Below are 27,460 nucleotides of genomic sequence, written 5' to 3'. Positions count from 1 at the left end.
GCTATTAGTTTTAATATCTATGCGATACTTTTAAAATATCATAGCGGTGTTTGTGTTATGTCGATATTAGTTATTATTAGTATTAATATATGACGGCTGTACCCTTATTTTGACAGTTTTATCTATTATGTCTGTTTTGTTCACGTTGTAAATATGACAGAATTCGACGAGGCTGTCATACACGTGAGAGGTTTAGCGCTATTAAACCAGGTTCAATCCACCATTTTCAATATTTGAAAATGCCAGTTCCGATGGGGTTTAATAAACAATGTCGTAATTATATAGCTAAATATCAAAATTATTGTTCACATATATAACATTTAACACATTTTATAATGAACGCACCGAAATAATATATATCTGATATGCTCGCAGCGCACGTATGGAAGACTTTCTTCATTGATAACAATGAAACTAACTTGTGACGAAGATGAATCATACTGTCCTCGTTCAGATTGATTCGACAAAATCTTACCTGTACTTTTGAATCTCCTTTTTTTATACAAATAAGATCGTTGGTTTTCCTGTTCGAATGGTTTAACACTAGTTATTTTTTGATTCCTAAATAACGTGGTGTTTGCTGTGAGCCAAGGCTCCGTGTTTAAGGCCCTACTTTGATCTATAATGGTTTACTTGAAACAAATCATTACATTGATGGAAAGTTGTCTCATTCGAACTCGTGCACCATCTTCTTATATCTATAAATCTTTAAAATTTCCCCTTATAAATAACTGCTTTCCAGTCCATCAAAAACGTCATTTGGGTGCTGAATCTTTTGTGAAGTGCACTTGCCGATTTAGGTGATTCGCATTCAAATGCACTGATTGGCTAAAAAAGGGGGTTTCCAACCCCCGGACCCCCCCCCCTCCCTGGATCCGCCACTGGACCTGTATTAAAATCTCATAGGTCGGTAGACTATTCACAACCGCATTTAAATTCCGCCATTGCATCATCACTTCAAATAGAATTAGTCAGTTAAATCATGTGATAATAGACTGAACAGGTTGTTAACACTGTCAACTATTAATAGGGTCAAGCAACATTTTCGAAATGATAAGTTCATGTAAGCGTTAATTTTGTTACAGATACGAAATTTTAGTGATATTGATCCTCAAACATTAAGCCGGTCATGAACTAAGTTTGTGAATTAGGTTTGCTACATACGGAAGCCGATAAGGGCCATTCAAAAAAAAATATTTATGTCGTTATTACGACATTGCATGTCGTAATTTCGACATAACATGTCGTTATAACGACATCGCTATGTCGTAATTTCGACATAACATGTCGTTATAACGACATCGCTATGTCGTAATTTCGACATATCATGTCGTAATAACGACATCACTATGTCGTAATAACGACATCACTAAGTCGTTATAACGACATCGCTATATTTAAAAGAATATGTATTATGATTGGCAAGAGACTAAATGACAAAGAAATTAACAATTATACGTCATCATAATGTCCCCGATAATTATAAAAGCCCCCGCATGGTCAGCTATAAAAGAGGGAAGAAAGCTACCAGAGGGAGAGTCCCCGAAATGCTGTGTGACAGACAGTGTTATTATTCAATTATTAGCTCCCTTGGTAAAACTCCAAATTTCATATTTAATGTATTCTATTGTTAAATAATTTACATGAAGCTTAATAAGTATATATTTGTTAATTGCATAGCTTTTGCTATTTGAATTCATTGGTTAAAGATATTTATTTATATTGTTAAGTTTAATATTTGTATCGTCGCAAAATCTTTGGTTACCTTCTTTGTATACCTTCAGTGAGAAACTTATATATGTTATAGATACCAATTTAGGTTAACATGGCCCATAGTGCTAGGGCTGTACAGTCAGACAAAGCCGAATAGATTAACCAAGTCAAGGCAAGCTTTCCACCTCCCTTTAAATAAGCGCAAACTACATGGCTTCTTGGTAAAAGGGTGTATTGAAGTATTGATAGCTCTAGTTCTACTTTTAAACGTTGGGCACGCGCGATGTTCCTACAACCCCTAGGATTTTTAAAAACAGAATCTTCGAAATTTCATCCGCAAAAATCAAAATGTTAGAAAACACGAACCAACATTAAAACAAATTCAATATATGTTTTGAATTATGTTTTTACAGCTCTTGATCATCTCCTAAGTAATATCTAGTATATTTGAGGATTAAAAAAAGAAAGCTATGTGAAAAAAACGGATGTCCCCATCCAACGTTACATTTATGAAAAACTGTTTTAACTCTTATGTATAGTGATCCTATTTCTTATTCTCTGATCTTCTTGATTCTTGACAGGAACAACGACATGTGTCGGTTCTTTGTGGCGTTAAAGCCGTTATTTTACCAAATTTCGTTTGACTCGACTGCATATTATAGTAGAAAATGAATAAAAATAGTAAAACAATAATAATATCTAACAAAAGTACAAATATTTGCCTCATGTGAGTTCGAATATTGATGATTCAATAAAATCTTCTCTACACAGTCGTTTTTCAACGGTAGCCATTTTATCCAAGTTGATATATAAACTTGTGCATGAAATGGAGGTAATTGAAAGACGAATCCAAAACAGCAACGAAAACCGTTTCATCGAATTAAAAAAAAAAGGGATTATATTTTTATTTGCCGTTTTCGCGGACGACCCATGAGTAGATTACTATATTTTAAAATGTATATATCTAAAGATGACTTGGGAAATAATTCTCAAGCCAAGGTTCAAGTAATTGAAGGGGTGTATTTCGACAACTTATGTGTCAGGGATAATACAATTCTATTCAAATTTAGCCAAGGGTAAAAATGTTCGATTTACTTGCAGAGTGTCAGATATATTTGTATTTGGGATGAGTTAAGATACAGAAATTTTACAATGACAGATGATATGCAACTTGAAAGTTAAACATCCTATGATAAAAAAAAATATGAAAACCGTATACATGTACTTCCGTCCCATCTTTCCTTCCTACATTACTTGCGACAGTACTGCATTTTAAGTTGAAATAACTTAAAGGATAAACATTATTATATCGATTTCCACAACTCGAGGTAATTTTTTGATAAAATGACATCACAAAACGAACAGAACCAGAATCAACCAACAATATAAAAAACCGAATAAAACTTGCAAAAATTAATCGAAGTCAAAGACCCTCTTCGACGTCGCATTTTAAGTGTGACGTGTTGTAGGAATGTCGTGCCCTATATTTGAAAGTAGTATTAGAGCAATTTCTTTAATTGACCCTTATTACAATTAGCCATGTAGTATGCGCTTTATTTGAGGGAGATGGGATGCTTAGCTGGCAAGTTAGGCTCACATATTTACATAATATTATCTTCCTAATTTGTGTGGACACCCATTTGAGACACGTTAATTAAATAACCACATTTGTTATTCATTAAATATATAAGTTTCTCACTGAAGGTATTCAAAGAAGGTATCCAAAGATTTTGCGACGATGCAAATATTAAACTTTACAATATAAATAAATATTTTTAACCAATGAATTCAAATAGCAAAAGCTATGCAATTAACAAATATATACTTATTAAGCTTCGTGTAAATCATTTAACAATAAAATGCATTAAATATGAAATTTTGAGTTTTACCAAGGGAGCTAATAATTGAATTATAACACTGTCTGCAACGCAGCATTTCGGGGACTCTTCCTCTGGTATCTTTCCTCCCTCTTTTATAGCTGACTATGCGGGGGCTTTTCTACTTATTGGGGGCATTATGATGACGTATAGTTGTTAATATCTGTGTCATTTAGTCTCTTGGCAATCATAATACATATTCTTTTATATATAGCGATGTCGTTATTACGACATAGCGATGTCGTTATAACGACATAGCGATGTCGTTATAACGACATAGTGATGTCGTTATAACGACATGAAATGTCGAAATTACGACATAGAGATGTCGTTATAACGACATATTATGTCGAAATTACGACATAGCGATGTCGTAATAACGACATGTTATGTCGAAATTACGACATGCTATGTCGTAATTACGACATAAATTATTTTTTTTGAATGGCCCTTATCGGCTTCCGTAGCTACATGATATTTATTGAATGTGTACATCTACAAATGATAAATCGTGCATTTATGTTTCATTTATTCAACAATTCAATGTTCTCGTTTAAATACACCTTGCTTGTTATTACATAAAATAATTCATGGAAATTATACAACAGACGTATGTCGTGTTAAATGTAACCCTGTTTTAAGAAAAAGAGTCATTTTTTCATACCGAGAAATCTGCCTTTCTTCGTACAAATGCTAACATTCGTCTGAAACTCGTTGATAGAAGACAATATCGCTCGTTGATATAAGAAAAGTTTATATCGATTCGCTTTTTCCATATACTGCACTAAGAAAGGCTATACGCTACAAAAGCATTGCAAAATGAATATATAGTTTATAGTTATGTGTTGTATTATGAATAAAAGGCGATGTGGTCTATATATAACATAGCCATCTATCCAAGCAGCGTGTATTACCAAACAACATCTTGAATCAATCTTACAGTCTTCAAAAAATTAAAAGGCAGCTGACTATACAATATGCCAATTTTCTTAAAGAGACAATTCTAACACCTTTATTTTCTTTTACAGAGTTTTCAAGACTATTCCAGATTCCGGCTAACATATCCAAACAACTGAAACAGATGGGATGTGTATACACCGAGTCTAAAATCATCATTGAAACTTCATTATCTGTATAGATATTGGCATGTTGTATATGTCGAAAACTGTTCTGTATGCTAACCTAAAACATTGTCAGTTGGTCTTTCGTATATTTCAAGACAGTTGGATTTTACGTGGAACATGTTATGTGTTCAGCTATACTTGATATGCCTTACATTGAAAACAAGAAGCCAAGTACATATATATTTATACTGTTCTTTAATTAATTGTTTTAAACTTCCAAGAGTATGTTTAACGGTATTTTGCTATTCGGAACTTGAATTATCAAACCTCAAAGGTATGAGTTTAACCGTTAAGACAATATAGATTCAAATCGGAATATCTTGCAACTGTCGATGTCTAGTACTGCTTCAAAGAAGTATACTTGACTTTAAAGTGTGTTGTAAAAATGTGTATTATCTTGGCTGTGATAATTAAACTGTTCATTTAATACGAAATTTATTTGATAAAAATGAAATCAATAAAATGCAGAATCCAAAAGAACAAAGTTTGTTGCAAAGCAACTATTTGTGCATTCACTTCTTTGCATTATTTTACGTAGAGAAAGTTATTAGTGCTTTGAGTCATTTTATCCTTTTCCAATCATATAACTAAAATAGATAATATTTGGACAAAGTCCAATGAAATATAAACTGGCAATTATCCGTTCAATGCTGTTTTTGTTTTATATATGATATACAGACGCATTTAGAGAATAGCATTACATTAAAAAAGGGTATGTTGGTGGAGTGTTATTAATTATTTGTTTATCTGTGATATTTATATATTATCGTTAATCATCTCAACGAGATTGATTTTTTCGCTTTAGCCGGGAAGGCGACAGCGAGAAAGGCAATCGAGTTGAGATGACCAATGATTATCTGTTTATTGCTATTTTACCTATGACGACGTTGTCAATTTCATGTCAATTTCGTTAGCAACGCCACGTGTCTGCTTAGTTTCTAGCGATAATTTTTCCATCTCAAGCGAGAATCATGATATGAAAATTATCACCAAAAAAAATCAAAAGAAAAATACACAAAATAGCGATAATTATAGATTGTTTATGTTTTTTTAAACGAGATGCATTTTCTCATTCTCATCTCATCGAAGGGCGGAGCCCTGAGATGAGATGAGAATGAGAAAATGCATCGAGTTTAAAAACAACATAAATAATCTATTTATCGCTATTATTTGTATTTTCGAATATCATTTAATTAAATTTCAATAAAAAAAAGTATCTTTTACGATGATAATGCATTTTCTTTTGTGGTACTATTTTTTTTGGCGTAGGCTTATTTGATATATATATGTAGTCGCTCGGGTAGTTCATTCATTTGAAAAAAGATGTCTCATCTGACCATCCGGCGTGTTCAAATATGACGAAAACCATGTTCACCGTTGATAAGCTGTAGTTTGGTGTTTCTACGTATCAAAATGAAGTGAACGGTTGAATATATTATGTATTTCCAAAGCAGACGAAGAAATATACATGCATGAAGAAATGTACATGCAGACAGACCTACTGCGATGATTTGAAGTAGACTTATGTAAAAAAAAGATTTTTTTTTATTTGTTAATAACATGATTTGATTACTTTTATTAACTTCTAATAAACTATTTAACGGCGAAATTCACGGTAAAATATTAAAACGAAAAATCATCTTTTATTGTTGACATTTCAGCGAAGTCATCCGATAACAGTTTTTTGTATAGTTCTGGCTAATCTTTTCTGATTGGCCGACACTCTAGCGCATGAATTATATTAATACGCTGTTGCTAAGGACCTTAGAAACTAGCGATAATTTTCATTCTCACTCTACACGAGTGATATGAAAATTATCACAAAAAAACATCAAAGGAAAAATACAGATAATAGCGATAAATGTTATTATTTTCATTATTGATGCATGATGTTTTCACAATAAAATGTTTAAAGAGAATTATGTTGTATCACAGTGTTTATATTTCGACTTACTCCTATCCTAACTTGACAGTGACTAGAAATGTCGCATTTATCAAGGATTTGTATAGTAACTATACAAATCCTTGCATTTATTATCAAAGATCGGTTGTTCTGTCTCAGTACTTCGACCATATTGAATAAAAAATGGCGGCTAAGATACAGCAATGAAAGCTGAAAATGGCGACTGACAACAACAATCAATCGATCATAATTTTAATTAAAGCTACTGTATTGTATGATTTTCAGAATGCAGTCACCTTCTTCAACGTATACTGAACGACTTTAAAAACGCAACACTCATTTTGTTGATTATTTTTACCAGATCTGGTTTGATTCTCGGCTTACAAATACTCATGCTTACCATACTTCTTTCTCTTTACAAAAAAAATAAAATCTGATCGACCTGTGCTTATTGAACATGCCGAATTTTTTAATCGCACGAATTTCTTTTAGCGACATTTGGGACCAATGAAAGATTGTTTCAGTTTTTTTTTGCTTTGTGAAACAGTTCTGTCAATCCTTTGCCTCACTTAAACCAGTTCAAAATGTTGCATCTCCGTATTGCCAAGACTGAAAAATAAAAAACTGAATCAGCCCTTAAGAATAATGCAAACAAGAACACATAAACGTGCTGCAACCATACTGTATGACTTCAGAAATTCGTCTTACTGTCCTTCCGACAATGATACAAGTAGACAAGATTTGTCCTGGCCATCAAAGAACAGATAAACGTGTAGTAACTATGAAACCGTCAACAGAATTTGATTACGCAACGTCATTTGCCAGACATGTTTACAGCCGCAACGTCAACTGCTTATCAAATTGCCGAATGCCATTGCGTACAGATCCATGCCATAAATGTTTCCCGTCATCTTTATTGCCAAAGAATCGACTGAAGGAAATATTTAAAGCCCTTAAGTTCCAACCGCACAATTGCCAAAACCAATTAATGGGTGGAAAAAAATGCAAAATCAGGAGGCGTTAAACAGAACCTGAAACATATCAAACAGAATTTGTTGACCTTTCTTACAATCATTTTGACGTTTGTAACAGGCAGTCATCGCTTTTGACGGTGACACATTCATTCAAAAATAACAAAAAAATAATCTAGTGTTATGTTTCTAAAGTCGCTTAGTATATGATACGGAAATAGATAACATGTTGATAATGCGTTTTTCTTATTTAAATTTTCATTTTAGTAGGTGTTTTTTTATTACAATAGAAAATGTTTTTAAAAAATAATTAAGACCAAGTCCGGTACATTAAAGAATTCAGTGCTTATCTATTACTTACAATTTTTGGTTTAAATATCTTCCAAAAGAAAATTCAATTAAATTGAGTTGAAAATTGTAAAGAGTTAAATCTATCTTTTAGTCTTGAGCATGAAGATTTTAACAAATAAATCTCACCTAATTCACACATGTAATTATAAGGTCCACTCATGGCACTAACAAAAAATGAGTAAATTATTAATCAATTTTTAGTTCGTCTGAAACGCTTGCCTGGAAAAAAGTCAACTAGAACGTCATCGAAGTCAAATTTGACATATTATTGAGGGGGCTAATGTGATCGAATGAATTAAAAAATTGAATAAACCGCATTCTGTACAAATTTAGTACTGTAAATTCAGAAATTATTGCGTGCATTTATCATTGCGATTTTGTCCTTTAAAAGACTAAACTGCAATTTGATTTTTTTGCGATATTAAGCAAAATCCTGTTTAATTCATATGACCAATTTCAATATGCGAGTTTAAATCATTTTTAAGGATGTTTGCTTGTCATGATTTGTAATTTTTGTCAGACTTTCGAAATCCTCTGGCTGTATCCATTTAGATGTGTAATAAGACTTTGCCCATGGACCCCCTCTTTTTATATAAATCTTTTACATGTTTAATTATAAGCCATTTTTTTAAGCCTTGTAAAATCTTATTTATTTTTTAATAGTTTTTGAGAACTTTTACTGATCAATGTTAAAGCTATGAAAAGTCAAGAGAGAACATTTTCCTGCCAAACTTCCAATGGCTAATATCACGAAAACAAGCACATTGACCCCTATATTTTTTAGACATTTTTGATTCCTCAATTAATCCCATATCAATATAAACTAGTGTTATGGAAAGCTATTTATTTTAGAACTGAGCAGCGAACTCCCAGATGGGCAAATACGTCTTTTTGGCGAATACATACGCAATAGATCCAATATGTTTGTTGTTCGGTTAGAGGCCATACTTTGATACTAAACCAATGAGTATACTACACAGCCAATTTTGTGTAGGTACTATATCTATACTAAAAATATGCAGTACTGGAAATTTACTTTCAATATTTAGTACTATTTCTTTAGGGAGCTACCATTTGATTTTTATGGGGGGGGGGGGGGGAGCTAGGATGAAATTTGATAATAGGACCGGATAAAGTGAAAAATAAAAAGGCAGGATAGAGATTACAAATTAAAAAAAATGCAGGACAAAATTTTTCATCCTAGCCCCCCCCCCCCCCCCCCCCCTAAAAATCAAATGGTAGCTCCCTTACTTTAAAATTATGGTAATATTTAGGTACTTGTATTATACAGTACTTGATTTGCACTAAATATTTTTGTACAGAAATAATACAATATTCCATGTTTGAAAATCATAACTTTGTACGGAAGCGTATTAGCGCCACACATTTTTTTTATTTTTTTCCCCTATGTTTGCGTTATAACGCAAACCTTTGCGTTATAACGCAAACCTTTAACGCAAACATTACCTTTGCGTTATAACGCAAAGGTTTGCGTTGTAACGCAAATGTTTGCGTTATAACGCAAAGGTTTGCGTTACAACGCAAACATACGGGGAAAAAAATGTGTGGCGCTAATACGCTTCCGTAACTTTGAGAGATTTGAAATAGAAAAATGTTACAAAATGCTGAAAATGTAAGTAGTAACCAAAAATCTGTAGTACCTAAATTTCAAGTACAAATACAGTACTGAAAAATACAGGTACTTAAATATTACCATAATTTTGTAGTAACACAATAGTACTGAATATTAAAAGTAAATTTTTAGTACAGAAATAGTACCTATGCAAAAGTAGCTGTGTAGTAGTTTACTTTCACAAATTGGTTGGGGAGTTGTCTCGTTGGCACTCATACCACGTCCTCTTATATCTATTTTTGAAGTGAGTGTATTGGAATGAATGAAATCTTTATTGCCACAGTATTAGAGGGTTTCTGAGGATAATGGAAACATTTTACCTATCCGCTGTTGATATAAAAAAAAAAAAAAAAAAAAAAAATGTGTTATTATTGCCAAAGAGACCAAATGCCGTGACACAGAAATTAACAACTATAGGTCACCATACGGCCTTTAACAATGGACAAGCCTATACCACATAGTCAGCTTAGTAAAAGCCCCAAAAATGACAATGTAAAACCATTCAAACGAGAAAATTAACGGCCTAATTTATGTTCAAAAATGAACGAAAAACAAATATGTAACACATAAACAAACGACAACCACTCTTTCAGTATGATAGTATGGCACTCTCCCTTCGCGAATCATCGAAATATTTGTGACAGTAAATATTTTTTCCATTGTTTTTGTCAATGATATTCCTTTTATTTCTAGTGTAAACTATTCTTGTTATTCGTTTAATCTAAATACTATGTATTTCATTTAATAATGTTAATTTCAATTTATATTGCTTATTTCATGTTATATGCTTATATCATTTGATATTGCTTATTTCATTTAGTATGATTATTTCATTTGATATTGTTTAATTTATTTAATAGGATTTATTTCAATTAATATTATTTATTTCATTTTATTTTAATACCTTTCAGACAACTCTTCTGATTTGTTTCATGTCAGTCATTTTAATCTTGAAAGACTTTAAGCAACATATATGTGCTAATTACACCGTTTTGGATATTGTGACACTTTATAATTCGTTTCTCATTGTCCATTTTCTAATAATTTAACGACAGTTTTATAATCTTCACAGTTCGGTTTATAGCCTATGACGTAATATGACACGTAGTAGATAGTTCAACTGAGATTTACGTGTGACCTTATAATCAAGGCTTGGGTCACCGTGACATTCACGATTTTTGATAGGACCATTCCCAATTAATATTGGTCAAAATTCTTATCCTGTGAATCGTGAATAGATATTCAATCTGGGGCCTGTTTATCGAAAATATCCTAAGTTCCGTCCTAAGAATTTCTTAGGACAGGATTTAGGATAAAGTTAGGACCGACTTAGGACACGTCTCAGCATGCACATCGAAGCTATCTTAGGAATATCTTAGCTAGGATTTCCTAACCGATGTCCTAAGTATTGGCGGAAAAGAAAATACAAATGAAAAATGAAAAAAATAAGATATGATATCATATTTAATCAATATTTAAACTGTATAAAATAAAACACAAGACACAAATGGGTACGTCTAAACACCGCTCAGGACCTCCTGAGTGCACCCAGGACATACAAAGTGCACTCAGGACCCTTTATAGTCATCGCATTTGCACACAGGTTGGATGTATATATAAGTTACATGCTGCTTATATAAGAATTAAATTTTGGTAGAATTTGAAATCGAACTTAGATAGATATGTCAATTTTTGTAAAATAATGAGGGCACGTGTCACTGATTACACAACTACTGAGCCGTGAATTATCCAATCAACAAAATTAATTGGATTATCTTTATTGATGTTTATGAATTGTGTTGTTTGTACAATGTTTCGTTTAAAATATTTGAGATTGTTTAATGTAGTGAAATCTAAATTATGCACTGTGAAAATAGTGAATTGTATTGTTTATGGAGAAAAAAATAAGATAACCCATTCGATGTTTTTTTTTCAGTCTGTTTTTCATTTTGACGGCTTAATTTTTTTTGTGTTCTGCAGTTTATGAATAAAGAAAATAAAAAAAATCTGTGCCAAGTTCTGTTTTTGTTTTTCTTTGTTATTTTTCTCTCTCTCTCCATATCAACTTAATAAACAAAACCAATTTTACCAAATATCAAATTTTATTACCAATAAACAATACACATAGTGAAAGAGAAAACAATTACATGTATGTACAATATTTACACTGACAATAATTACAATTTAAGAAGTCTAATATCTTGGCTGTGTGCGTACTGTCCTTGGTCTTTTCCTTTGGTTAGACTTACGAGCAAGACACTGTGGTTTTGGCACTTCAAAATCTAATTTGGTTAAACCCATATGACTTTATTTGCAATTGGTAGAGCAGTTACCATTTTTGTGAGAGTTCGAACGCGAAGTTCAATAGCCATATCTTGAGACCCACAAAGAGCTAAGGAAACAGAGTTGAAAAGGAAACTGCCACTATCTGCAACACGGAATGGGGCACCTAATTCTTGTAAATGACACTGTTTTAAATAGCTTTCTGATATGTAATCAACCCGATTTGGAATGCATGTATCAAAAAGTGGTGTAACAAATGATGGTAGTCGTTGCTTTTCTTCTACTACTATGTCTTGCAGATATAGGAACCCAAAGCTGCTAGCCTACAAATAAATGAAGAGAATTAATATATAATATAAGCAAAAGATTCATCATGGCGATTATTTTTATATATATGCATGTGTGCATGTTTTCAAATATAAAAAAAATAAAATAATATACTGGACCATAAATTATATATAAAAAGGTGTATCACATATTCTTGTTTTACTATGGAACAGTGCAATTAAAATCTATTGCTGTATATCTAGAGATATGAAAATACGAAAGAATTATTCATCTTGATTTTTGAATTAAGAATATAACTAACACTTTTCAGTAATGAAAAAAATATATATAAATTTCGAAAATCTATACAAAGAAAATATTTCCGATATATTTTTTATCTATTAAGTTAATATACCTTGCTCAATCTCTGGAAACACTCCTCGAATTTGAAACTGGGTTTTGATCCCCAAGGACGCCGCATTTTGCAATAATTTCATCTATATTTTTGAACGTTTTTAAATGAGATGAATTGAATGAAAATTTCCCACTATATGTAGATTTTTCATAATTCTCAACTGGCTTCAATTATAACAAACAAAACAAAAGGTTTATTTAACATTTTTTTCCAAAACAAAATATCTTCTTTGTTCTATATTTTTCAAAAGACATCTTGGTTTTGTTTGTTTGCCAAGCTTACATGTATAGAACCATCACTAATCTCTTCTAATTATTTAAGATCAAACGACCTTATCAACATGATAATTGGTATTCAATATAATCATCGGTCATGCCTGACATATTTCATAAAACCGGCGCGTGCCGATGAAAACTCAAATAACTTTTTAAATATAAAATTGATTTTATCGAAACAAAAACTATATGATAAAGAATTAAATCATCTATCGAATGCATACCTTCACCACCCACTGAAACATATATTTCATGTCCTGAGTGCACTTTGTATGTCCTGAGTGCACTCAGGAGGTCCTGAGCGGTGTTTAGACGTACCGGACACAAATTATATAAAAAAAATTAACAAACTAATTGTAATCTAGATATATATAGTCGGTAAAAATCATTCCATGTTTTTGAGTGAGTTGAATTCGAAGTGTCACGGATTTATTCTTTCGAAGGCAAATCTCGTGCATTTTTCATATAAATACGGAGAATTTCAACTATATTACTACTGCTTAAAAAAGTGTGAAAATGAATAAAACACGAAATTCGAATATATCCTAAAGTTAGGACCATCCTAAGACCATCTTAAGACACCTAATTTGGTATCCTAAGAATAGGACAATTCCTAGGATTTTCCTAACTTGTGACATGTTTGAAAAACCCACTTAGGACTAATATGTATCCTAAGTTGGTCTTAGGACATGTCCTTATCCTAAGAGAGCTTCGATAAACAGGCCCCTGTAATCTAAATTTGTAAACAAAAATATATGATCGCGATAGCAATCAGATAGTGTTCACGATCAGGTAGCGTTCAAATTTAGTTTCAGCCATCCAAATTCCGTTCTCAATCCGATCCTTATCCGATTTATATCTTTAGCATGGTAAAAAACCGACAGAATATGTCCTGATTCAGTCGTCAGAGATAAAACAGTTAATAAACTGTCAACCAATGTTGACAAAGGATATCTGTTGGAAAATTGTCGCCATACTAGTATTTAGGGTGATTAGGTACTGTACGTATACGTAGGAACGCTACACTATCATAGCCTGCATGGTGTACTGCATTGCAAACGGTTTTATTTCGTATAACTGGTAGCGGGACTGTTCAAGGACGATTTCGACAAAGACGGTTCCCCACTCGGCAATAGATCTGGATGCAATTTGGACTCAATCTTTGGGGGGTGGGGGGGGGGGGGGTGATCTCCAGGTCATGCGCGTTCCACACTGAGGCTTGCAAGCAGAAAACACAGAACATTGTTACGATTTTGATCTGATGAAGCAAAATCGGTCCAGACATAGGAACGTCGGATTGTAAATAGACTAGACAACATCAATCAAACTGGCTGAGCTTCCACGAATGTTACGGGAAGCGTCTAGCTATCGGAGGTGCTTGGCCGAACTCTGTTTCGACGGTATATACTTCTGCATTCAGACAATGATAGGACTTTACAGTTTCTTAAGGATAGCAATTAAAATTTTCAACTTTGTGTCTTAGCACTGTCTGATCTCAAACGGGAGCCATAATCGGCACGGTTTGCATGAATGCCGTATTAGTTGGGAACACGTCCGTCTAACTTAAGACAAGGACATCGTTTTCATATACGTATACAGAAACCCGTAGTGTACAAAACTTTTATTCTAAACTTAGTTTAATAATAATAATAATAATAATATCTTTATTTAAAGAGATTAACTCATGGTTGTCTTATATTTATGTAATATATGTACTGTACAATGTTATTTACCAAATGTCTATAGGTCTAAAGAGAGGATAAGGTTATCAGTGATCAGATGGGCCGTTGAAGCAACAGTTCAATTTACAATATTAATGGCATAAATTATTATTAATTAATTCAAAAAGTTGAGAGACATTTCAGGATCTGCTTATAAAAGTGGGAAGATGTGTATAATTGCCGATGAGAAAACGCTTCACAAGAGACCAAAATGAAACAGAAATTTTAAAACAACTATAGGTAAGCGTACAGCTTTCAACAATGAGCAAAATCCATGCCGCATTTTCAACTATAAAAGGCACCGAAATAACAAATGTAATACAATTCAAACGAGGAAACTATCAGCCTTGTTATGTACAAAACAATTAAAGGAAAAAAACTTCCGGAGCGACTGAGATCACCCCCGTTTTTTGTTGTTTTTTGTTGGGTTTTTTTTGGGAAGGGGGGTGCCCAATCTTTAGTTTTGTATGTTGGGTTTTTGATACTGCTGTTAACCTTTTTGTCGTTTTCGTTTTTCGACATGGCTCTGTCGGTTCGTTCTCAATTTAAATGGTTATATTATCCCTGTGGTATCTTTAGCTTCTCTGATATAAAAATTGTTATCTCTTAACACAACTGTTTACTATTGCAATTCATAACTTTTGTGTTGGAAACCATTGAAAATTAAACGGATAAAAGGTATAGCTTGTTTTTCAACTTCCTTAAGCTTTGTCGTTTTAAGATCTATTTTAATTCAATAAGAATTTTATTTTATAGTACATATTTAAATGTCATTTTGTATAACCTTGTTTCGTCTAGGGCTCTTCAGATTTTTAAACATATAACTGATAGTTTACATTTGAATTAAATTTGTTCAATTCAAATAATAAAAAAAGAAATAACATGAAAGAGTTTATTGATTTAGAAAACACAGATAAGGATTTTTGTTTACTTAGTGATCTAAACAATTTAAAAGTCTAATTGTACATATTTATTGAATCGAAAGTCGAATGCTTTAACTATAATTGTATGATGAAATGTGGGGAACATGCAAAAGTTTTCAACATGTTTAAGATTAAGCAGGAATTCCCAGACATCCGAGGTTAGAAATTCCATTGATTGACAACATTTTTCAGAATCAGCGATGATAGGTTTTCTTATACAAGAGGTTGACGTTTGTGACTTGTATAAGATTTGGTGATTTTTTGCAGGTTTTTGTCTCGCCGTTAAATAGTATGATTGTTTGGTGTAAATGTCCATCGGGATGGTTTCATTTTACCTTGCTCACATTTTGCTCTCATTTTCATGGTTCATTTGTAAATGTTAACTTTTCACAATTTTGCATTTTTACACCGCAATCAGGATATATATTAAGCGTATGGAAATATACATATCTCCTATGTTTTTATACTGTTAACTTTTATGTTGTTTTTTTCGTCAATTCATTGGCGGATGCCGCTGAGTGGCGTGTACTGCGGCTTCGATCCCCCCTTTCGATTTTAAATTAATTATATGCACGTGTTCCGGGTTCAATTTGAAATTAGATTTCAAAATGGTTTGATCCGTGCCTGTCATTCATTTAATTCAATATTCAATGGCGATTTTACACTTAAACTGATAAATACCACTTTAAAGAAAATTGTCAACATAACATATTCAATTTTAATGACTCAAAATAGAAACAATTTTGTTAGGGAAAAGAGATTTTAAAAGTTACCCATTTATGAAAATGACAAATCGCGAACCGTTCGTGGATACGGCGGTAAACAATATATCCAAAGTCTCAATGTAAATTATAAATACAAGAATATATGTTATAATTTAACCGCGTGTTCCCCTAACCATAGGTGTCTAAATATTTACATCGTGTGATTCACTCGCGGATTTTATATATTTAATAGTCACATACTTGTCTACAGATTTTTTTTACAGATTATATAATATACATTGCACAATAATAACATAAGACAAATACCCAGCCTAGATAGGCTTACAATGTGTGCGACACTATACTATACAAATATATATCTATTTAAAATGTTTAACAAATACAAATTGTATAACATAGTTAAATTACAAAAATGTTGAAAATTATCCGGATTTTCACATCATAAAAAAATAAAATAAAATAAGTAATTAAAAAAACATAACTTTTAAAAATAGAAATAACAAAAATTAAGTATGACGTAAAATTGAATGATATGTGATAAAAAGAACATATTTTAAGAGGTTAATGTGTACTTTTTGTGATAATCTGTATTTGGGCTCGACACGACCTTGTGTAATTATTATGTTTAACATGTTAAAAGCAGTTGCTTTTCACCATATTTAAAACCCTACCTAATTATAAACAAAGGAACAAATAAATTCAATTGAAAAGACTATTTACAAAGTATAATTATACCGAAATTTTAAAGTTAAATTCTAATTGGTTTACCAACTTATAGATTATAAAAATGAGATTCATATATGACCTGAAGAAAATAATCCAATTAGCTTGTTGGACTATTACATGTATTGTCAACCACTTTTATCTTTCCGACTTATGTCATTATACTATTTTTCTTTTCATTCAAATTGTTTTCTGGTTTTAATAAATTTTGTTTCTACATGTCACAGGCAGTTTCAACAGATTTACTCTAACAATAGACCTATACAGAAATCTTAGTAACCTATACATTCATTATGTTTTTATACATTTCCTTCAGATAAAATGATATTCAGTTTTTGAAAATCACGCTTAACGTAAACACGCAACTCAATATAGTCGGAGACATACAACATTGTTATATCTTATGCTTATGTATTCTTGTTGGACCGTTTAGTAAGTTGTTAAATTCATGCAGCCGACTTGAATCTTCATTTAGTAACAAGAAAATATTCTGTTTATAAACGGGACAGATTATTTCATTGGAAAAAAATTCACTACGCGTTTTTATTATTTACAAAGTATAATTATACTGAAGGTTTGAAGTTAAATTTTAATTGGTCAATTTTCATTTAGATTTAAAAGTATGTGATCAATATTTGAACGGAGAAAAATACTCGATTTAAAAAAAGTATGTTGAATATGGAGATGGATTACAAAGTGTAAATTCTACATGAAATGATGTACTATATTATTTGGATATTATCAGCCTCTTTGTGGACAGTTTATTCCCAGCTTCAGGGCAATACGCTCTGGTCAGCTCACACTTATTGGAATGAAAGATATTCTCTTGGTTACACCGCCAGTAAGTAATAATACAGAAACAATAGTCACCACGTAATTCTTATAACTATATTTAATTTTTTTCTTTGTATTATATTTCATGTTTTTTTCTTTTTATTATATTTCATGTTTTTTTCTTTTTATTATATTTCATGTTTTTTCTTTTTCTTTTTTTATTTCATGTTTTTCTTTTACCTTATCTCGTGTTTTTCTTTTTTCTTTTTACAAAAAATATAGCAATGCATGAATGAGTATACTCTTTATCATTTCTGCATTGTTAAATAAAATATTTTTGAACTTAGAATACCAGTTTTAGTGGGCATGTCATAGGGCTTTGGATTTGTTGGAGACTAGCTTTGACAAACAAACAGTTTGGTATTCACAAAAAGTTGCCCCCGCAAAATAAGAGATACATGTAGAAATAAAACTGTGAATATAAGCGGGGAATGTGTCAAAGAGACAACACTCCGACTAAAGAGCAAAAAAAAAGTCCAAGGTCACCAATGGGTCTTCAAACCACGGTGGGAAATTCGCACAATCGCACAAATACTTGTTTTATACTTCGTAGATGACTCTATATGGCATGTATGTTATAATAGTAATCGCAGAATACACGGACTGATTTATTAGATCTATTCTTTTTACTGTCACAAAATATTCAACTTTAATATTAGAGGCGGTGTCGCTTTCTGGTATCGATAAAGCTACAGCCTTTTGTTGAAATACTGGACATTCCCGGAGTAATAGAATAACGGGGATTGAATTAAATATTCCAGACATATCAAACATTTATCTCATAATCTGTTTATCTAACAGCAGTAACGCAAAGTTATGAATTATTTCTCGAAAGTAGCTGAAATTCTAATTGATGTCTATAACATTTATTCAACTATGGGAACTGTTGTATTTAAGGGAGATTTCAACTGTAAAAGATACACGTACGATTATGAAAAACAAAGTCAGAGTTTTTGGTCATTTATGCAGGAATGTAATCTGCGTTCTCTACATCTGGAAACAAATGGAAATGGACCCGCGTGCAAATTTAAAACCTAACAAGGAGGACCAAAAACCGCCATTGATCATATAATTGTTAGCATTGAAAATCTCACCAAATGTTTAAAAATCCAGGTCCCTGATGAACCGATGATATGTTTAGCGTTTCAGACCATAAACCCATTAGATGTTCATTTGCTCTATCGGACAATACAAACTATGTATCTAAAGACGACGATCTTACTGCTCAAAGGCGTATATCATGGATTAAAAAGCTGTACAGAACGATGCTATTGTCGATTATTCCTTCGCCGTGTCACAATTCTTATTGGACATAAAAACACCAATTGCTATTCCGGCTAATATTGAACAATACTACAGCGAAATAGTCAATGCTTTTTTGAGAGCCGATATCGAAACTATTCCCGGCAAACAATATATAAATCATTTAAAATGGTATTGGACAAAAACTATGAAAGAATATCATACAATTATGAGAATACAACGTCGAAAATGGATAGAGAATGGTTTTCACGGCCGTAAAGACAAACATTACTAACAATGATTACAAGAGCGCTAAATTGAATTTTAGAAAACAGCTTGAGTTAGCACATGAAAGCCTCATTAGTGAAATAAATCGTAAACTCGAAGAATCTGTCGACTGTGATCAACGTTTTGTATGGTCTGTGATTAAAAGTGGAAGCAAAAGTGTATCGCATTGTCAACAATTAAAAATTAGCTATTCAACTTATTTCTTCAGACGAAATATGTGACGGTTGGGTGACTCATTTCCAATCTGTATTCAGTTTCGATAGCAACTTAATTAACCCTGTGAATGAAAAAGCTATCGATAATACTATCAACGACTTGTTAGAAACTCTCCGTACAAACACAAAAGCTATATTAACAAGTGTAAGCTACATTTTTTTTTTGGGGGGGGGGGGGGGGGGGGGATTGTGTAGGTTAGACAATGACTTGCTAACAAAACGTATACTATTACTACGACTTTTAGAATTTAGAAACAAATGTTCCAAAAAGCAAGATGGTTTTATACCAGATTTAATCAGAATAGTCATTAAATATGATTTGATAGACTTTTTTTGAAGATTTTATGAAATCAGGCAGCTTCCCTAGTAAGGCGGTATGGAACAAACTTATTTCCACTTCCATAGCGAACTCTGAAAACAACAGATAGCAACAAAGAATATCAGTTGACAGTGACTTTGAAATTTTCCGTACAATTCACAAACACATTGTACCATGCACGCAGACCTTGGGTTACTGCTAAACATAATCATAATTTCAGAGAAGGAGCTAAATATATTGTTGACCTATGTTCCGTCATCCGAACAGAAGTGTCGTCTCTCATATGCGATACATGTGGACAATTTTGTATCATTCAAACTAATGTAACTTGAAAACGAGTTCATGGACCCCATGGATAAATACACAGCAAACAGTGATGTTTTTTTCTACATTCATGAACATTTGATAAATATAAGTTCTTTTTTGATAAAAAAAAAAATGTATGAATTTTTAAGATAATTTTAAAATGCAGAAATTAAAAATTATTTAGCAATTTTTTTTTGTGTTAATCTTCTTAGGCAAAAACGTGATGTCTTTCTTCCGAAAGGGAAAATACGGTCACAAATCCGAATTTTCAGCAAATATACAAAATTTCGACCTCATTTAACTCAAAGAGTGCATGAAGGTATATTTTCTATTACATATTTATTTTGATAAGGTAAAAATAGTCTATATGGATTTTTTTTTATCAAGATGTAAATACCCGGGATTAAAACTGTATCGTATGCCCTTAAATAATGTACCAAAGTCTTAACGTAAATTATAAATATGAAAATCAATGTTATTTTAACCGCGTGTATCCCTAACCATGTGTGTCTAAATATTTACATGTTGTGATTCCCTTGCGGTTTTTATATATACTTTTTGTGATAATCTTTTTTACATATATTTGGGCTCGACACGACCTTGTGTAATTATTATGTTTAACATGTTAAAAGCAGTTGCTTTTCAACATATTTAAAACCCTACCTAATTATAAACAAAGGAACAAATAAATTCAATTGAAAAGACTATTTACAAAGTATAATCATACCGAATTTTGAATTTAGATTTAAATTGGTCTTTTATCCTTGAGATAAATATATGACCTGAAGAAAATAATCCAATTTGCTAGGTTGAACTATTACATGTATTATCTGGGCTATTATCTTTTAGAGATCTGTTATTATACACTTTATTTGTAAAAAAAAATTCCGACATTGAAATTACTGTGACCTTTTGAATTAAATTCATTTTGTTGAATTTGAGGAGGAGGAGAAAGGAGAAAGGGGATGGGAGAAAGGAGAAAGGGGGTAGGAGAAAGGAGAGGAAGGCTGGGAGAAAGGAGAAAAAGTTGGAGAAAGGAGAAAAAATAAAATATCTCTTCTTTTAAAAAATGATCTAATATTTCAAGAAAAAATATTTCAAAAGGAGATGTTTTATTCTAATGGGAGAAAGGAGAACGGGGATAGAAGAAAGGAGAAGAGTGGTGGGAGAAGGGAGAAGGGTACCCCCTGTCCCCCCTCGTATTTACATGTTACATATTTACCTATAAAACAAGACATTAGAATTCATTGTAACATATAAATTTTCTGTAAACTTAATTTAGAATATCATTTTGATTCAAAATCAGCTATTAATTTTAAAACTGTAAAAATGAACATTGAGCGCCTTTATTCATACATATGGAATGACAATATACAATAAGTACCAAAACCTTCGTACATATGTAACTTTCAAAAATGCCTTTAATTAGGGACAATATGTAAAACTAAATTTAACCAAAGTCAAACGCTCGTATTTAGCACAATTCAGGTGTGGAATATTACCTCTGAGGATAGAAACAGGACGATATATAGGTGAAAGACCAGAAGAAAGACTCTGCAAATTTTGCACTGCAAACATGACCGAAACTGAAACTCATTTTTTACTAGACTGTACATAATATTCTGATATACGAGAACATATTTTGGTGAACTTTTATTACCTGCTTCCTTTAAATCTATGAACAAGAATGAAAACTTATTATTTTAAATGTTAGCCATACTCGAAAACTAGCCAAGTACATTCATACATTGTACAGGCATATTCTAAAAGACGCAATTTTGTTTACAGATAGCTTAATATCTATATCTTTTTATTTTAAAATCAACTTCCGTCAACAAAAAGACAATTTCATGAATAATTTGATATTTCCAAGAACGTGATTTATGGTTTTATTGATTACTTAATTTAATTTGAGGTGACTAATAGGTCCATTGGGCCGGGTATATTAATATTCATCATATATTGTATGTTTATAATCTGTACATATTTACACATGTCACTATAATAATAAATAATTTACATACTCACATACTTACTATATGTATATGAATATGAATATCTTTATCATTATGTGTTTACTTATTTATTTAAGATAATTAATATTCTGTTTTTGGAAAAGGACGCTAACCGCTAAAACTAAACTGGCTATTGTTATTTATTATGCATTCTTGTTGGATCGTATATTAAAAGTTGTTAGACTCTATGCAGCTGACTTGAATCTTCATTTGGTAACCAGCAAATATTCTGTTTATAAAAGGAACACATTATTTCATTGAAAAATTCACGACGCGTTTATTATTTACAAAGTATAATTATTCCGAAGGTTTGAAGTTAAATTTTAATTGGTCAATTATCATTTAGATTTAAAAAGTATGTGATCAATATTTGAACAGAGATATATTCTCAATTTAAAAAAAAAAGTATGTCGGACATGGAGACGGATTACAAAGTGTAAATTCTACATGAAATGATGTACTATATTATTTGGATATTATCAGCCTCTTTGTCGACAGTTTATTCCCAGCTTCAGGTCAATAATATCTGGTCAGCTCACACTTATTGGAATGACAGATATTCTCTTGGTTACACCGCCAGTAAGTAATAATACAGATTTTTTTTTAATTTTTTTTTTTTATTAAATTCTTTTTTTCATTTTATCAACGAATGGACAAACCATTAATACACGAATGAGCATAGTTACTCTCAGGCTTAATCATTTCTTTAATTTCTTATTAAATATTATTGAAAAGATTGTTTTTTGAACTTGAAGTACCAGTTCCAATGCGCATGGCATACGGCTTCGAAGTTGTGTTTGACCTGGGTAGTTTGGAAAACAAAAGTTTGGATAACAAAAGTATAAAAATAAGATTGAGGAAGAGTCTACAAACCAAGAAAACTTGAAAGAACAGAAAACCGCGCAAACGAGAAAATCCCGCTTCCGCACAACTACGTGTTCTATTCTCCGTAGATGACTGTGGCCTCCGGTTCAACCGATTGAAAGTATAAAAAAAGAATCCGATAAAAAAAAAACGTTGCATGTAAATGATATGAACCTGCAGAGTCTTAATATATTATAGGACTAACTATTCTCAGTATACACTGACTGATTCATTAGATGCATGCTTTGACTGTCAACTGATATATACAACATCAATGAAAACCAGTCATCCATATGAAAAGCTGCTTAAAATATGAAAACGGCGGTGATTTATAAATAGTGACATTATGTCCAGCAACAAATATTAAAAGCGAAGAACATGATAATGGTATTTGACTCGACAAACGCAGATTCTTAAAGTGGTGAAGAAGAAAAAACAGTTAGATGAAATCGTTGAGACAACAACCGAACAGGACAACTAACCAAAAAAATGTATCTGCTTTTCAAAATACTTGTACTTTCAAAACTTGTCACGGCGTCAAAACTTGTATGGTGTGTTTTAATGGGGTTGAAAGTACGTTAGTTTACTTTAAAGAAACTTGATATGACAAGTTGTTAAGTCTGCATTCTATATAAACGAACATCCGTAATATGCTTTCTGACAATATATACATTGTTGTTACACCTTATTTCAACAATTTCAAATTTAAATAGAGTTTGACCAAATATATCCGTTTTTATAGAGTGTTTATAAACGTTTAACACTATAGCTACGACTATTTTGCATTTAAAAGAGTTCTTTAAGTGTCATACATGTACTTGGTTTTATGCTAAATCATTAATTGAAATAATCGCCATTAATACAATATTTTATGTTATATTTCAACAATATACACTTCAGTATCGTAGATAAAGTCGTGTTTCAAACAACATCTTGAAATTTTGACACGCATCCATCGCGATCAAGACGGACTTTTTGCCATATGGTTGAGGGTATTAGGTTTGGAGTTTATTATACGTTCATTATCACTGCACTAGTGTATATATTTGTTTAGGGGCAAGCTGAAGGGAGCCTCCGGGTCAGGGAATTTCTCATTGAAGACCTGTTGGTGACCTTCTGCTGTTGTCTGCTATATGGTCAGGTTGTTGTCTCTTTAACACATTCCCCATTTCCATTCTCAATTTTATTCAAGTAAAAAATATGTATCATATATATTGCAGAGGTTGAATGTAACCAGACAACGTTACCACTGTAAACAAACAAACAAAAACCGATGTTTTCGTTGAAAGTGTTTTTTTTTTCAATTTAATTCAGTGTAAATTGATTTATCAATATTTTAACATAAGTTGCTATACATTTCTTTGAATTTTGAAAATATAAAGAAAAAATGCACATAGTAATTGATCCTTGAACTTATTATTATTTCTGTTTAAGCAGAACAGTTACCGAATTTATTTTGATAATATTGTTATTTCGATAGCACTTATTTTGTCGATTCCAATGATATATAATATAGCCATATAGTATGATCAAGATGATGAATCTATTTTTTAGCAATACTGAGTCTTGTCACCGTACTACGATGGGTGAAACATTTGTAGCTGGATCTTTTTGCCCTGCCAGAGCACTTGAGATCACCTCCAGTTGTTTGTGGGTTCGTGTTGCTCAGTCTTCTGTTTTCTGTGTTGTGTTTTGTATACTCTTGTTTGTCTTTTTAGTTTGTTTTGTTTTGTTTCTTTGCCATGGCATTTTCTGTTTGTTTTCGACGTATGAATTTAATTATCCCTTTCATATCTTTCGCCTCTCTTGTATATATACCTTCAATCTTTCGAATTCTTTTGTTTTTGTTTTTAATTCAAAGAATTGTCGCACGCCACCAAATAAGGTTGTGATATGAATTGTATTTTTTAAAACGGGACATTTTAATGTAAACTTGCCATAATGCATTTGAAATATCTAAGAATAACTCTCTTTTTTTTTATAGCTGAAACAGACTACGGAATGTGGTCTTACCAGCCGACCACCAAATCGAATGGATATATGGATGTTACCACTGGTGCTCAATCCTGCTCAGGATGTGGCTGTACAGAATTGAGGGATAATGGTATATTAAAGTCTTGTAGTGGATCTGTGTAAGTATATATGATGACAAACTGTAAAAGTATTCTGTCTACCAATTCGAAAAGAATGAATTTTCTTAATTTATCCCAAATTCTAAAGCAAGGTCGTAATTGGCTCTCAGAACTTTCCCGAAGAGTAGCTAGCCTAGCTGCTAAATAGATTTATATAGCAGCTATAGGCTAGGCTAGCTACACGTTCGGTATTCAACAATCTATGTAGCCCTATTTGGCTGCTACGATATGAATATTGAACGCAACCTGAATGATTGACTGATTATATATAATTGTCGGTTGCTTAACGTACCACTAGTGGCAAATATTTCATGCATGTTCATAATGGACACTTCGGTCCTTCAAGTTGCCTTGAAGTTTAGTTTGGTTTTAGTCTCTGACGTACATTTGAAGTGTTTTAATTAAATTCGACTCATTGTATTTTAAAATAATTGTAGGAATTGTCCGTGATGTATCTGAAGACATAACGGCTCGCATGGATGAATTGCACGTGTCGAATAAAATCGAAATGAATTATATATAGACATGATGAATTTTAAATACCATAACTTAAAAGAAGAAGTGGAAGGTTCCAATGAGAAAATGTTCCACCAGAGATTAAATGAAATAGAGGTTATATAAACAAGGGTTTTAATGAATAGTTGTATGACTATGAACATCCTTTATATGGATATATACAAATTATAAATTCTAAAAAAAAATGACATGTTTTCAATGTATCTATTGAAATAGGTAGTTCTAAAATATGTTTAAATGTACTAATTCTATTCAATACTAATACTTTTTTAGACCTAGCACTAACAAGTAGGGTAAATCTTTAAACGGAATTGATTTAACATTGAACTTTACATATTTACTAATCAAACATATGTATGACAGAGTTCGCGGAAAGAGATTTTTAAATATATGTCGTTTGATTTCCGTTTTTAACTTGATAAATCAAACAACCTTTTTAACCCTTTATTTCATTTACAGTGATGATGTGGTTTCGTTTAATTTTATAATCAACTGATTTTCATGATCAGCAGGACCCTGAAAAGTTTTTCTTGTTTCCGAATCCCAGTATTTATATTGTATATAGATCGTGCACTTTTGAAAAATAAAATATTGTTTAAACTAAATTCAGTTCCCAAATGAATGGCCCGGGCCAGCTGAGACTGACAATGGGACCAAAAGATGGGCCTGGCGGTATCAAATGGCTTCAAACGTGTAATCGGTTAACGTTGAAGACACGCTATGAATTAGAATGCCAATGACTCATCAATTCATTATTTTTAATCCTGAAGCTTTGAAGTCTTATTAGCATGATTAGTCTAGAAGAATCGAAAACCCGACAAAAGTTAACGCGGAAACGTTCTACTTTATACCCGTAATTGATTTGTCAAGTATAATTTTAGCGCCATTTTTTTCATTTGGTAGAGGAATGAAAACAGTTTAAAAAAACACAAAATACAATTCTATAATGAAGAAAATATTATCATATGAAGTTTTAATGTTTGCTTTTCGTTTGAGTCAAATGGACCCCCCGTACTTGGCGATAAAGCTACTGGTAACTCATAAATTTCAAGATATAGCTGTGCATACACCACAACGGCACAAGATTTTCTGCTAGAATCTATCAGGAACATATATATTAACTGATATACTGTTCCCAGAATCTATACATGCTATGATGCATGCTATGCCTTAAACCTTTTCCTGATGAACAGGTTTGTCTATACTCAGAGGAAATATTGAGGTGAAATTTTAGCCATAGGGTCCACATGAACATTCAATGCATTAGTAGATAATCATAGGCGGATCCAGTGGGGAGCGGGCCCACCTTTTTGTTGGAAAAATTTGGTTGATTATATAGGGAATCATGAAGCAAGAATGGAGCAGCCTTTTATTTAGTCGAGATTTTAGTATTCGTATTGTCATCCTAGAAAGTCATACTGAGTAAAATACTAAAATAGGGAACAATGTGACAATGGTTGAATTTACATTTGTAGTTAGGTCAAGGATTTGTATAGTTACTATTCTAACATGACGTCCTTCAAACCCGTGGTAAAATATGAACATATGTTTTTTTATGAATGAGCGACTCGACGTCATAGAACAATGACGTCAGAATATAAGTAATTTACGGGAAAATAAATGCTTGTGAAACGGAAAATCATCACAACAAAACAACGTAAACAAACGATGCTAAAATGGGATATAAGCGATTTTTTTAAACATATAAAAGATATAATTAAATAATCATGTTTAAATTCATCCACAACTATCTAAATACGTTATTGTTAATAGTTTAAGCATGTCACTAATTCTGTTTGCTTCGTTCTTTTACGCCAATCTAATA

The 27,460-nt window shown here is 32.0% G+C and overlaps 1 protein-coding gene across 2 annotated transcripts in view; it reads left to right on the top strand.

Annotated features, from left to right (window-relative positions):
* The first annotated feature begins 17,203 nt into the window (after positions 1-17,203).
* The window catches only part of LOC134683268 (uncharacterized), a 69,126-nt gene continuing 58,869 nt past the window's right edge, over positions 17,204-27,460 (top strand). The window contains exons 1-2 of one of the 2 annotated variants that reach the window (XM_063542458.1): positions 17,204-17,745; positions 24,972-25,119. In XM_063542458.1, coding sequence (XP_063398528.1) covers positions 17,619-17,745; positions 24,972-25,119 — 275 coding nt within the window. In that variant the 5' untranslated portion in view covers positions 17,204-17,618. Of the gene's footprint in view, positions 17,746-22,497; positions 22,703-24,971; positions 25,120-27,460 lie in introns of those variants that run through there. The other variant, XM_063542457.1, reaches the window with a different exon arrangement.

Source organism: Mytilus trossulus, chromosome 9 (assembly GCF_036588685.1).
Source record: "Mytilus trossulus isolate FHL-02 chromosome 9, PNRI_Mtr1.1.1.hap1, whole genome shotgun sequence".
NCBI lineage: Eukaryota > Metazoa > Mollusca > Bivalvia > Mytilida > Mytilidae > Mytilus > Mytilus trossulus.
This window is presented reverse-complemented; position numbering and strand designations above follow the sequence as displayed.